General features: G+C 32.8%; 1 protein-coding gene across 3 annotated transcripts in view; it reads left to right on the plus strand.

The window, feature by feature from the left end:
- Window positions 1-14,806, plus strand: part of U2SURP (U2 snRNP associated SURP domain containing) — a 53,941-nt gene that overhangs the window by 18,488 nt on the left and 20,647 nt on the right. Inside the window, exons 7-20 of one of the 3 annotated variants that reach the window (XM_047098950.1) lie at window positions 417-484; window positions 1,066-1,160; window positions 1,244-1,279; window positions 1,371-1,453; window positions 2,715-2,880; window positions 3,063-3,274; window positions 4,209-4,252; window positions 7,346-7,450; window positions 8,626-8,692; window positions 8,770-8,933; window positions 10,269-10,431; window positions 10,840-10,919; window positions 11,600-11,687; window positions 12,920-13,042. In XM_047098950.1, the coding sequence (XP_046954906.1) occupies window positions 417-484; window positions 1,066-1,160; window positions 1,244-1,279; window positions 1,371-1,453; window positions 2,715-2,880; window positions 3,063-3,274; window positions 4,209-4,252; window positions 7,346-7,450; window positions 8,626-8,692; window positions 8,770-8,933; window positions 10,269-10,431; window positions 10,840-10,919; window positions 11,600-11,687; window positions 12,920-13,042 (1,494 nt within the window). Of the gene's footprint in view, window positions 1-416; window positions 485-1,065; window positions 1,161-1,243; window positions 1,280-1,370; window positions 1,454-2,714; window positions 2,881-3,062; window positions 3,275-4,208; window positions 4,253-7,345; window positions 7,451-8,625; window positions 8,693-8,769; window positions 8,934-10,268; window positions 10,432-10,839; window positions 10,920-11,599; window positions 11,688-12,919; window positions 13,043-14,806 lie in introns of those variants that run through there. The other 2 variants (XM_047098949.1, XM_047098951.1) reach the window with 2 other exon arrangements.

Consider the following 14,806-nt stretch of genomic DNA (forward strand, 5'->3'; position numbering starts at 1 on the left):
TGTTTTACTAATTCATAGTCCTCCTACAGTGATTGTTTTGAAGAAGGGCATATTTTTGGTAGTTGTTCATGGTACTTTAGTTGGTAGTTCAGTTACTTTATGTTCATTAGTTTTGCTTCCTGTTATTCTCTAACAATATTCAGGCCTAAATATCCCAGGCTTTTAGGGGATAAAGTTAGCGAGTCCTTTACTTTAAGAGTGTAGTTTGTTATTTTCTTTAATTGCTTTAATAATTGAATTGTTAAATTCTTAGTTCAAGAGAACAGGAAGGAAGTGCAGTGAAAACAGAAGTAATTTAAATAATTAGAACATAATTGGCACTAAAATAAAAATTATTTAAAACGATCTGATTATTGAACCATTCGTTTTGTTTAATCTTGTTTTGTATGAAGTATAACTTGTTATATCCTTCATAGCCACTGAAGAAAGGGGAGAAAGAAAAGAAAAAAAGCAATTTGGAACTCTTCAAAGAAGAATTGAAACAGTAAGTTTCATAGTGTGGAGAACAGCTATCCTAGGTATTTTGCATTATTGGCTTAGAGATGCAGGTATGAAGAATGTAGTTTACTGATTAGTTACCACTAAACTGGCTTACCTACTATGAGGTTGTTTTAGATATTATAGTGATTTTTTTTTAGGATATGTTTGAAAGTGAATTAGCATTTCATCCAGCACCTGGGTTGGTTACATCAGGTAGATGCAGTTCAATTGATAGTATCTAAGTATTTAATGTCCAGAGTCCTGTTTGCAGTGGAAACAATGTAGTCACTGAGATATGGGTGAGGAGTGAGCAAACTTAACCAAGAAAGAACAAATTCTGTGGTCTTGATGTTGAATTTCCACCTTGGAAGTGGGCTTTGTATTCTAATGCTTGTTTGACATAGCAGAAATTTGCTCATGACTTATAGCTATGGGACTCACTGATCTCAGTTGTTAGTACTGGCATTTAATTATTCACAAATATTTCAAGTTCTGTGAACATGGTACCTGGGTAAGTTGTATTCTTAACAGATGTGAACGAACAAATTTTGGCTCATTGTTAGTGATTATAAATGTTTTCAACAGAATTCAGGAAGAGCGTGATGAGAGACATAAAACAAAAGGCAGGTTAAGCCGATTTGAGCCTCCTCAGTCAGATTCTGATGGTCAGCGTCGTTCTAGTAAGTGGCATTTTTTTTTAATGTTTATAGTTGTGATTAACTATTCTAAAAACTAAGAATTGTTTTCTTTTCCCCTTTTAAAGTGGATGCGCCTTCAAGAAGAAATAGATCATCTGGTGGTAATACAGTTTTTTGCTTTTTTTAACTAATAAAAATTGTCCATACTTTGTATTTTGCAGGTTATAATTTTTTTTTTCCTCTTTGTCCTAGTTCTTGATGATTATGCACCTGGCTCACATGATGTAGGAGATCCAAGCACTACTAATTTATACCTTGGAAACATTAATCCACAGGTAATATTAGAAAAGTTAGATGAATGTTGACTTGTATTCTTTATAATTATGGAAGAAAACTGCTTTATCAATAAAATAAAGTCAAGAATCTAAAATAAAATTTGATGGAACTTAGGGACTATTGAAGTCTCTAAAATTACCTTATAAAATTAAGTCTTAACTGGTATGGGCTGAATTATCTTGCTACAGTGCTTAAGGGCTTATCTCTTCTTTCTGTAACTGGACTATCTGAATTTGAAATGTCTTACTATGTGCTGATTTTATTTATCAAAATAGCATGTGACCAGTGCTAGTCAATGTTCTTTTGAGACTACCCCCTTCTGATGCATAGCTTCCTTCCTTAATAATGTATTTCCTTTTTCTTTCTTCATAATAGCAAACTAGTGATTTGTGCCTGTCTTTTATATTTTAATTCTTTTCCTCATTTTAGTGTTACTTGTGTTATGAGGAATGTAGTGGTTGTAATAAATAACATGCTCTTTTTAAAAGTTACATCTGTTTGGACCTCATTGTGTATTTACCATTTTCTCTTTTCTCTCTCGATTACATAGGGTGCTGGAAAAAGAAAAAGTGATTAGATTTTTTTTTTCTTTTATCACCAACATATATTTTCTCCTTTTCTTAAATGTGATAATCACTGCTGCCTGAAAAACATTGCTAAATGCCTAAATAAATCACTGCCGAAAAACAGCTTATTTTATTTTATTTTTTTATTTATTTTTTAACGTTTATTTTTTGAGACAGAGAGAGACAGAGCATGAACCGGGGAGGGTCAGAGAGAGAGAGGGAGACACAGAATCTGAAACAGGCCCTAAGGTCTGAGCTGTCAGCACAGAGCCCGACACGGGGCTCGAACCCACGAACCCCAAGATTATGACCTAAGCCGAAGTCGGACGCTTAACTGACTGAGCCACCCAGGCTTCCCCCCCCCCCCCGCTTTTTTTTTTTTTTTAATTTTAAAACAGCTTATTTTAGATGCAGGATCTTAAAAGGAGCAAGAGGGGATATAGAGGTGTACTTCTGATTTCTTTAGCCATCGGCCTCTTCACCCTGACCACTTATGTGTGTTTCTGGTATGAAAAGATTTGTGAATGTCCCATGAGGGCAAGATTTTACCTGTATAGATAGAGGTCCTAGTACTTGAATGGAAAATTGTAGCATTAAAATGTCTTTTTGTTAAGTTTGCAACAATTACTTTGCTTTCTGTTGCATAGAATTTCCCTTTTTTCGCATACCAAAAAACTCTCAATCTTTTTAATAGATGAATGAAGAAATGCTTTGTCAAGAATTTGGAAGATTTGGACCATTAGCCAGTGTGAAAATTATGTGGCCTAGAACTGATGAAGAAAGAGCAAGAGAGAGAAACTGTGGCTTTGTGGCCTTTATGAATAGAAGAGATGCTGAAAGAGCTTTAAAAAATTTAAATGGTAAGAAAGTTTTTATTGTCTCTTGATAGAATTCAGACTTTTCCTCGTTCTGGAAATACTTACGAAAACTCTAGGGGAAAAATAGACCAGAAATGGAAAGGTTAAAATTAATTCAAATTATCAGTCATCTTTTATTTTCTTTTGAGAGTTACCAGGGTGACCTTTCTTTTCTTTTTTTGTAGGAAAGATGATTATGTCTTTTGAAATGAAGCTAGGTTGGGGTAAAGCTGTGCCTATTCCTCCACATCCAATATACATTCCGCCTTCTATGATGGAACATACGCTTCCCCCACCTCCATCAGGACTGCCTTTTAATGCGCAGCCTAGAGAGAGGTTAAAAAACCCCAATGCTCCAATGTTACCGCCACCTAAAAACAAGGAGGATTTTGAGAAGGTAATTTAAAAAATGTACATAGGGCCGCATCTAATTTGTAAATACTAAATCTATGGTAGTATTTCTTTTCAATAATTTTATAGAAAATGTGTGTGTAATTTTGTTTGGCAACTCTTAAAGAAATAAGTAGATGTGTTCCCTGCCTTAGCCCGTGGAAACCCTGTATTGAAATACTAGGTCATATTTTTATTTGTGGCTACCATTCCTTTTTTGACCACTTAAGTTTTTTTTCCTTTGTCCACTATTGTATCCAGGTTTGCTTAAGTGCAATATCTAAATTAACTTTGTTCTGAGAAAGTGATACTTTGTATTTGGTTAAGTGACTTTCCAATTAGAAAGACCTAAATAGTTAAACTGTTTGGATGGCTGCTAGCTAATTTAATTCTCAAGGTCTGAGGCATTAGAGTATTTGAGAGCATATGTGGTTTTTTTTTAAAAAAACAGTTAACTACTCTAGTAAAAGCAAAGGGTGAGTATTTTCTTTTTATTAAACATAAAACCAACTTAATTTCAAGTTTATAAGAATTTGTTGGTTCTATTATGAAATAATTACACTTAAAATGACAGGGCTGGTTTTAAAGGCTTGGGAACAAAGTAGCAAACTGTATGGTCAGAGGCAAACAGTTAATTAATTTCACAAATTAAAATCTTTATCTGATAATTCTCAGTGTAGTACCTATTTCAGTGCATTGATGTGCATTCTGGCAGGAATGTTCTGATTCTTTGCATTTGGTGAACATTTATTGTTCACTGAACACATCCATTTGCATTTATGTAATTGCTTAGTGTATAATTACTTCAAATGCAGTCATTGCCTGCAAAACTTGTGATTAGATGTGTAGTGTTTTCAATGCATTATGTATATTTTTGCTTGTTACTTGTTAACAATACTCACATATTCTATGTTTATTATCTGATGTGACTTCATATACAGACTCTGTCGCAAGCCATAGTCAAAGTGGTTATCCCAACAGAAAGGTACATGTTTTTCTTTATTATTACTGATCTAAATATAGACAATATCCCCTTCTGAATTAAAAAAAAATGGTGTTGAGGAAAAGGTAATATCTTGACTGAGCAATGGTTCCTTCCCAGTACTTTTTGGGGGGGATATGTGACTAACTTTAGTGTACTTTGCAATTTTATGTCCTTATCTTTTTGTTTTTATTGTTACCAATGTAGGGGATTTTATAGCTTTAGTAGTTAGAAGGTGTTTAATAGATTTAATATGGAGTTGTTAGTCTAATAATAGACTATTGTGATGGGAAAATAGTATTTTAAATGTATCTTAAATTGTGTATAATGTTACATTTTGACCCATCTGTTTTTTTTTCTCTTTGTTCCTGAATTATCTGTGTTTATGCAACTTTAGTTTGAGTTCTCCTTACTGAAGGGCATAGCTTTGGTTTTTTTCTAATTGATTAGGAATTACTACCAATTCATTTCATGAACACTGAACATACTAGAAACTTTTTTTCATGGTAACAGAGGTATTTGGAATTCTTTTATTTTCCTTTCTTCCTTTTTTTCGTTTTCAACATAATGATAAAGCAGAAGAATTCATGCTCTAGGTATGCTCTTGCTCAGTCAAGCTAAGCCTTTTCCCAAACACAGGAACACAACACTGGTTGAATAATAAATGAACACAAAAGAATACCAAATTCTCTTTGACATTGGCCTTGGTGAGCAACACCAGCTGAACTGTCTGCGGCAGCGGGGGACCAGGAAAACATCATGGGATGGATTGGGAAAGTATACAGTTTTTGACCAGACATTGGTACGATCGACTCCAATAAATGTGGTTTTATTATAACTGAGAGACAATTTTTTGGTTTTTTTTTTTTTTTTTTTGGTTGTTATTGCCCAGAGTAAGATAATTGCCATTTTAAAATAAAATAATGCACTTTAAAATATATCCTCTTTTTGTACTACACTGTTTCATTCTGATAGAAAAGTCACCCTTTTAAAAATGATGTTAAATACACAATCTTTAAGGAAAAAGCTGTGTGATTACAATTCTTTAATAATCTTGAATTCGGGTTAGCAACAAACTAATTGTCAGATTTTGATTTTAAATAATCACATGAAACGTTTAAATATTTTTAAACTTTAAATTTTCTAAAATAGATTTTATCAGTTTACAAGCCTATTTAAAACTATAGTGGGTTTTTTTTTCCACTGATAAAAAAGCACTCACAGGAAAGTATTTTTGTAGCATTTAAAAAGCATATATCCAGTAGTAGCTTTACATGTGGCTCAGCTTATTTCAAAACTAAATTTTGAGTAAAAATTTTGTTGAAAAGTCTTAACTCACCATTACAGTGAATCCTTTGTTTTAAACTTGCTAAACCATTTTTCATCTATAATATTCAAGTCAAGTTGCATTTGACTTAATTTGTATAAGTTTCTGTATGTATACCATTTGTCCCCCTAGTAATTGATTTTATATATTATGATATTCACATAAAATTTCCCTTCACTTCAATTTGGCACATACCAGTGGGAGTTTTGGAACTGAATCATAACTTTACATTATCTCCCTTCCCTCAAAATGATATCATTAGCTGTATGGATGCCAAGAATACATTCTTATTTGGATATCAAGAACTGCCTATTTGCAGAACTATTAATACTAGTTTTTAGATTTAAAATTGATGCTTTTGGTTTTTTGTTTTAACAATTTTGAGGTTGAATGAATAGTTTTAAATATAGTTTCCCCTTTATTAAAGATTTAAACTTTCATATAATTTTTTTGATCTAAAGAGGTCAAAAAAATTAATTTTTTTCACTATGTTGAAATTTTAGTGTCCATTTAATTAGTTTTGTTTGAAAACTGTAAGAAAATAATTATAATGACCATGAGATAAATTATTTTACTGTTTATGTACTCTGAAGCAGTGCTTTATAGAGCCAAAAAAATCTGTCTTATTCTATAACTCTATTCATATTCTAGCAATTATATGAACTTAATTTGAGCTGGGAATGCTAAAGGTGTAATTTAGTGTGTGCCTTGTACCAAGAGCCAATATCCTTTTGCTTTTCCCAATTATTATTTGCCAACTCTGTATGTTGGGGGACTGGTGAAGTGAGAAATCAAAAGCAGCTTATAATAAGCTGAGTCATTTTTGCTTGATGCTGTAATCAATGTCTAAAATAGTGTTATATATCACATGATTTTAGGACCTAGAGTTTGAAAATAAAGATTTTCTATGAGCCCAACCAATAAAATGTACTAAAAAGTTACAAGTTTCTTTTTGGCTTAGATATTGGAAAGTAATTGTTTTGAAAAGTGGGAAAAGCATCTCACCATGTCCCTGTTTTTGGAATATTTTGGAAAGCGGACTCCATTTAAGTCTTTGGCAATATAATTGCTTCATTGAGTCATAATACGCAGGCAGAATTATACATGTCATGAGTGGTGTGAACTAGTTTGAAGTGTGATCCAAAGGGATGTTGCCTCATTAAAGGTCAGATTCAATAAAAACTCCATCTGCTATATGTGTACCAGAAAAGCACAGGAGTTGGATGGATTTTTTATTAAATCAGGCCTTAAACTTGTTAAATAGTTCTGCTTTTTTATAAATTATAGTTATGTATATAACGTTTCAATACCACCACAAAAGTGCTTGGTTTAGGAATATTTTCTTTTAAAACTGAGATAGTATGTAAGTTTTTAGATGGCTATGATAACATGTAAGCTCTGAGTTTACTGATTTTATATATTTGCAGCTTTCCAATTAGTTGTGATTCATAATTTAATGTTTTGCATTTTGAAAATAAAATTAAGTGGCATTTAAAAAATTAAAACTTTATTGCTAAGAAGCTGTGTTGTGGTTTCCCACCCTCCCTTCTCCTTTCCTTCCCCTCCAACTCCCCTGTCCCCATTATCCCGCTCCCTCTTAATGCACAAGGAAGGCATTAACATATGCTCCAGGTTATTTTTTTGGTATAAAATTTTGTATTAGTCAGCAGAATAATCTTTTTCTGCACAATTATAGTAACTTAGGACAAGTATAGTTTTATGTAGTGGTAGGTCTGAATCCATTTTCTTTAACTGTGTTGTTGTTGTAGGAATTTACTCGCCCTGATACATCGAATGATAGAGTTTGTTGTACGTGAAGGGCCAATGTTTGAAGCCATGATTATGAACAGAGAAATCAACAATCCTATGTTCAGGTGTGCTTTTTTTCTTTTAAATTTTTTTTTACTGTGGTAAAATATACATATAACAAAATGTATCATTTTTGCCATTTTTACATGTATAGTTGAATGGCGTTAAGTACATTCATATTATTGTGCAGAGTACCTCGTATAAGTGGAATCATTCAGTATTTGTATGTTGAGACTTGCTTATTTCATTTAGCATAATGTCTTCAAGGTTCATCCATGTTGTAGCATGTGTCAGAATTTCCTTACCTTTAAAGCTGAATAATAGTCCATTGCCTGTATAAACCACATTTTGTTTGTCCTCAGGTGTGCGTTTAAAAAAAACTTTTAGGGGCACCTGGGTGGCTCAGTCAGTTAAGCGGCTGACTTCACTTCAGGTCATGATATTGCAGTCTGTGAGTTTGAGCCCCACATCGGGCTATGTACTGACAGCTGAGAGCCTGGAGCCTACTTCAGATTCTGTGTCTCCCTCTCTCTCTGCCCTTCTGCTGCTCATGCTCTGTCTCTCTCTCCCTGTCTCTCAAAAATAAACATTAAAAAAAAAAAAACACCTTTGTTTTTTGGAATTAAAAATATTTCCAAGAATAAAGTTCTAGAAGTTTGGGGTTATTTTTGTCGTAGGAATGAGAAGACAGTTTTAGTAAATAGGATGCACTTGGATCATTTTTCCGTCTGATTTTGATTTAGTTAACTGCATAACATTGTTTTTAGCAGTCTCTAGGAGGAAAATACTCTGTGCTTTTCAATGAAAGTCCTTCATAAGTGAGATATAGTAGAATAATGGAGATTTATAGAAAATTGCTTATCTTCTGAATAGCTGTGGTATCTAAGGCATTCATTTAACACTCTTAAGTCTTTAAAATACACTGCTTTTGAAATTTCTATCTTTGGAAAATCTCTCCACTGCCAGATACAATAGCCTACATGTAAGCGTTCAATAAAATTGATTGTAAGATCCATACATACCTTCTGAGTACTAACATTAGTCACAAAGGCTGTCTGGGGGCTAGGGTGAGGAAGGGGATAGATGGCAGAAGGCAATGGGTAAGTATTTTTCTTCAGGGATCTTTGCTTTTGGTTTTTATTTTAAATGAAATAGGCAAGTAGTATTTCTGATTTGTTTATATTTACTTGAAGACACTTAATATGATTAATTTTTGTTTTTTGGGTTTGTTTTGTTTTAGATTCTTATTTGAAAACCAGACACCAGCCCATGTTTACTATAGGTGGAAGCTTTATTCTATTCTGCAGGCAAGTGGAATCAATTGCTTTGTTAATTTTGACTCTGAGTATTTTACTGTTCTAATAACATTCTGTACATTTATTAGGGAGATTCTCCGACTAAGTGGCGGACGGAAGATTTTCGTATGTTCAAAAATGGATCTTTTTGGAGGCCACCACCATTAAATCCATACCTGCATGGGATGTCAGAAGAACAAGAAACAGAAGCTTTTGTAGAGGAGCCTAGTAAAAAGGGAGCACTTAAGGAAGAGTAAGAATTTTTTTCCTTTTCTGTTAACATATTCAGAAAAGTCACTTTAATAATTGCTTTAATTAATATCTTATTAAGATGTTAACTCTAAAATGTGAATTGTTTCTTTTACTTGTGAATGTTTAGAATACCAACATTGTATTGCTTTGTAATTTTAAATATCTTGGTAAGTATAAGTATGTATTCTATTGACCTTTGTCTCTTCCTACTGATGAAGAGTAGTGATGGTCTCTTAAGCAATGATTCTGTAGCAATGGAATACTTGTGGTTTTTAGAGAAATTATATTGGGACCCTTAGAATTCTTGCCTCTCTGAATGCAGCATTAAAGAGGAAAAATTACTGTAGAGCTTTGTGAAATCATATGGTTGATTATTCAAAGCCTTTCCACAAGAGTTTACAATGTGTGGCCACCATGGAAACATATTTATCAGTGCTCAGTCATTATGGGTACAGTGAAGTTAGACTGGTTTAAGAAGCAGAAACAAATACAGCTATTAAATATTAAGAGGAGGTCCTCATGGAAGAAAATTGGCTAAGAGGTTATGGCATATAGGAGTATATACTCAACTGTGTAGAGTAAATCTTAATGCTAGCTGCATTGATTCATTGTTTGTGAAAGCATTTGCTAATGGAGAGCTATATATTTTTGAAGCCTATTTGCTTCTTAAGATGTATTTTCATCATTTTTTCCAGGGATCTGCAAACTCCGCCTATAGGCTAAATCTGGCTGCCTCCTGTTTTTGTAAATAAAGTTTTATTAGAACACAGTCATGCCCTCTCCCCTCCTTTTTTTTCCTTTTTATTTCATTTTAACTTGTTGTCTATGGCTGCTTTGGTGGTAATAGCAGTGGAGTCGAGTAACTACAAGAGAGACTATATGATCTGCATTGCCTGAAATATTTATTATCTGATCCTTTACAGACAGTTTGTCATCCCCTGCTTTTAGCCTGTTGTGATCTGATGCAGAAGTGCTAAAGTAACTGACTTCCTTCAAAAGAAAGTAAAGAACATGAAGGCTTTTTTCCATTGTAATGGGATAATAGGACTGGGACACTCACAAACACTTCTTGCAAAAAAATGCCCATAATTTAAAATTTACTTTATTTGAAAACTAAAAATCACTGAATTATTTATTTATGAGAAAGTATTCTTCCCCCATGTAAGTTCTTGAAAGAAATGTAATGTATTTGGGGGACTCAAATCAGACTTAACACAATTTAGTCTTCAGAATTTTATCTGAGTAGGTTTTAAAGAAATTAGTTTGTGAGCAGAAACTATAATGGCATTTGAAATTTATGTCTATAAATATTTATGTTAAAAACATTTGTATTCAGACAGAGGGACAAATTAGAAGAAATCCTGAGGGGCTTAACTCCAAGGAAAAATGATATTGGAGATGCAATGGTTTTTTGTCTTAATAATGCTGAAGCTGCTGAAGAAATAGTGGATTGCATTACTGAGTCATTGTCCATCTTAAAAACACCCCTCCCTAAAAAGGTATGGGCATAATTTCTCTTTATGGAACATTAATTAAGTAAAAGAAATAATAGTTGACTTCATTTTGGATTGAAATTGGTTTCCTTTTTACATGAAGAACTTGACTGAAGAAATCTTTCCTATGCAGTCTTATTTTCCTTCTGTCTGGGAAACTTGTTACGTTAATTGATGTGCAGATTATCAACTGGTTGAAATAGAAATGAGTTACATATTTTATCCCTGCCAAAGTAGTGGCTTCAGGAATGTTGAATTTCTTATAACCCTTCTAATTAGCTGTGAGTGTTATAGCTAAACATTAGCCTTATGCCACTAATTGCAAAAAATTTCAATACAGATTTTTTTCTAGCTATATTATTTGCTGCTCGTTTTTATTTTTAATCTCATTTATGTTATCTTTTGGTATTCTAGATTGCCAGATTATATTTGGTTTCTGATGTTTTGTATAACTCTTCAGCCAAAGTTGCCAATGCTTCATATTATAGAAAATTGTAAGTATAATGTTGTAAGCTGATATTCCTGAAATAATATTTAAGGGTAAGGAATTCAGAAGAGAGAATTATTTTGTTAATATTAATTAATTTGAATTTCTTTATAGTTCATAGAATTTTCTAAAAAATCAGGTTGCATTCATTAATCCACTTTAAGCTAAATTTTTTCAAAGTTTTCATATTAGTTTTTTGATAAATTACACTAGAACAAATAAGCGTTAAAAAATAACTTTATATTTCTATTGCATATTTAGCCAGTTGTGTAGTAAATAAACAGAAACAATAGAAATAATAAGAGGCATAAAGGAAGAGACCAAAGACAGAACATGAACTGTTTTAATCTAGCTGTTCAATCTAACTAGTTTTTTTGCCTTGGACAAGTCACTTAACTTTTCCTAATATAAAACAGAGGTCAGTTTAGGTAACTTAATGTATCATAAATGTAAAGTTCCTTGTTAATCAAGGAAACTAATTCTTGGCATAACCATACAGAATAAGGAGTTCAGTGTTAAGAGTTTAGACATCTAGTTATTGATTTTTGAAGAGTTACTTGATTAATCTATGAGGTTTTTTTTTTTCTTTTTTTGAGTTTAAGAGTTTTTTTCATTTGCTAGCATGCTGAAGTAGAATGGGGGTTTTTAAATAAATTCTATCATAAATCTATATTCTTTGAATTTCAGTTTTGAAACAAAGTTATGTCAGATATTTTCAGACCTCAATGCTACCTATCGTACAATTCAAGGCCATTTACAGTCCGAAAACTTTAAGGTATGTTTATTTTATTTTTTTCCCTAGTGTTAAGCAGGGGGTAGGGGCTGGCAAGCACATTGGAGGGCTAGAGAAGTACATAGGACAAGTATAGGACATAATGTGCATCTTTCACAAATTTTTGTTTTAAGATTTACTGCCATTTTATCTTCAGTATCAGAAATATCTGAAATTTTGAAATATTTTATCTAGTGTTGTTTTGTTCGGTGTTAAGTTTGAAATATTTTATTTAAATGTTTTAAATATTAGTCTTACCACAAAAAATTCAGAATATCACTTGTTTTAGAATGGTATATATAATTTGGCTGGAATAGGAACATAATTTTGGTTATTCATGCTTAGAAAATGTATTCAGTTACTTTTTATAACCTCTTTCTTTGTAAATCAGTGTTAAGAAAGCCAAACAAAAAATCTTGCTTATAATGGAATAAATAGATAATACTTTCATGGGAGGAAGACTTTTCATGGAATGAAATTTTTAGCTATGGGAGGGTGCCTGGGTGTGGCTCAGTAGGTTAAGTGTCTGACTCTTGATTTCAGCTCAGGTCATGATCTCACAGGTGTGTGGATTCCAGCCCTGTGTTGGGCTCTGCGCTGACAGTTTGGAGCCTGCTTGGAATTCTTTCTCTCCTTCTCTCTCTGCCCCTCCCTGGTGCTCTCTCTCAAAATAAATGAACTTAAAAAAAAAAAAAACAACTTTTTTTTTCTTTCCTTTTTTTTTTTTTTTAGGAAATTTTTAACTTGGGAAGATGCCCAGTGACCCCACCAATTAGGGAATTTAAACAACTACATTTAAAAATTTTGGCTATAAATTAGAGCTTGTAGAAAGGTTTAGGGATGGAAAGAGAAAAGTATATCCAGAATCAAGAAAGTACTTCATTGGACCATAAAGGAATTCGGGTCAAAACTTGGCTACCCTGGTATCCAACTGTCATAAATTTCTAAGTTATTCCCAGATTGTGGCCTCGTGTACCACTTGTGGTATGGGGCATTGATCTTAGATGGTCAAGAACAAAATAGTTACTGTTTCTTTTTCATTATTTTTATTTCTAATTCCCTTTTAGTTAGAAGGTGACATTGATTTTTTAAAAATATAATGATAGTTAAATTGTTTTTTATCAAGAATCTTGGTTTAAAGGAAATAGAGCAAATCGTGATGGTCATTTTCATGAGATGAAGTTTGAGACATTGCCCTAAAATAATAATTTGTTGTCTTTTTCCTGTTTATTTAGCAACGGGTAATGACCTGTTTCAGAGCATGGGAGGATTGGGCAATTTATCCAGAACCATTTTTGATCAAACTACAAAATATTTTCTTAGGACTTGTAAATATTATTGAAGAAAAGGAAACAGAGGTAGGTACTCAATGTATTTGTCTGATTATTTTAGAATTGATTTCTGGGGATGCTGTATGTTACAGATGTGAATAGTATTTCTTTGTGAAAAATACCTAGTATTTACCACTAACTTGTGGATTTTTGTTCCTGGAATTGCTGGAGCCCAGGAGAGGAAATTATGTATAATAGTAATTCTCTGTTTTGTTTCCTTATGTGAAAATTGGGTAACTGGGTACCTCCACATTTTTTTTTTTTTTTTTGGTAATTATTGATTATAGTTGACATACAATGTTATATTAGTTTCAGGTGTACAGTGTAGTGATTCAGCAATTCTATACATTACTTGATGCTCACCATGATAAGTGTAGTTACCATACAATGTTATTACGATGTTATTATGTTCCTCATGCTATACTTTTCATCTCTGTGACTTATTTATTTTATAATTGGAAGTTTGTACATCTTAATCTCTTTTTGCTTCCTTTTTGCAACTACCAGTTCTCTGTGTTTAAGAGTCTATTTTGTTTTTGTTTTTTACATTCTGTATATAAATGAAATCGTATGGTATTTGTGTTTCTCTGAATTATTTCACTTAGCATAATACTCTCTAGGTCTATCTCTGTTGTCACAAATGGCAAGAATCCATTCTTTTTATGAGTGAGTAGTGTGTGTGTATGTGTGTATACCACATCCATTCATTTGTCAGTAGATACTTTGGTTATTTCCATATCTTGGCTATTGTAAATAATGCTGAAATAAAAATAGGGGTGCATATATGTTTTTGAATTAGTGTTTTTGGGTTTTTTTTGGGTAAATACCCAGCAGTGGAGTTACTGGATCATACGGTATTTCTGTTTTTAAATTTTTGGGGAATCTTCATACTGTTTTCTACAGTAGTTTCACCAGTTTACATTCCTACCAGTAGTACATGATGGTTCCCTTTTCTCCACATCCTTGCCAACACTTGTTATTTCTTGTCCTTTTGATACCAGCCATTCTTACTGGTGTGAGGTGATATGTCTCCTTGTGGTTTTGATTTGCATTTCCCTGATGCTTAATCATCTACTTTCATGTTGAGCCTACTTTCATGTGTCTGTTGAGCAATTTGTATATCTTTTTTTTTTTTTTTTTAAGTGTATGTCAGGTTCTTTTTTGCCCACTTACCAGATTGTTTCATTTTGGTGTTGAGTTGTATAAGTTCTTTATATATTTTGGATATTAACACCTTATTGAGTATATCATATGCAAACACCACCTCCCTCTGGTAGGTTGCCTGTTTGATTTGTTGAGTTTCCTTTTCTGTGCAAAAGCTTTTTGTTTTAGTGTAGTTCCAGTAGTTGATTTTTGCTTTTGTTTTCCTTGCCTGAGGAGACCTATCTGTAAATACGTTGCTAAGGCCAGTGCCCAAGAGATTACTGCCTGTTTTATGGAGTTTTATGGTTTTGGGTCTCATATTTAGATCTCTAATCCATCTTGAATTGATTTTGTGTATGATGTAACAAAGTGGTCCATTTTGGTTTTTTCATGTTGCTGTTCAGTTTTTCCAGCATTTATTGAAGAGACCGTCTTTTCTTCATTAAATATTCTTGCCTCCTTTGTTGTAGATTAACTCTATAGGTATGGGTTTATTTTTGGATATTCTGTTCTGTTGATCATGTGTTTATTTTTGGACCAGTACCATGGTTTTGATTACTGTAGCTTTGTAGGTATCTTGATATTTGGGATCGTCCTACCTCTGTCTTGTTCTTATTTTATTTGGCTGTTTGAGGTCTTTTGTGGTTC

This window comes from Lynx rufus, unplaced genomic scaffold (genome assembly GCF_022079265.1).
Source record: "Lynx rufus isolate CCGP_SWC_20201006 ecotype Redwood Valley unplaced genomic scaffold, mLynRuf1.p SCAF_5, whole genome shotgun sequence".
Taxonomy (NCBI): Eukaryota; Metazoa; Chordata; class Mammalia; order Carnivora; family Felidae; genus Lynx; species Lynx rufus.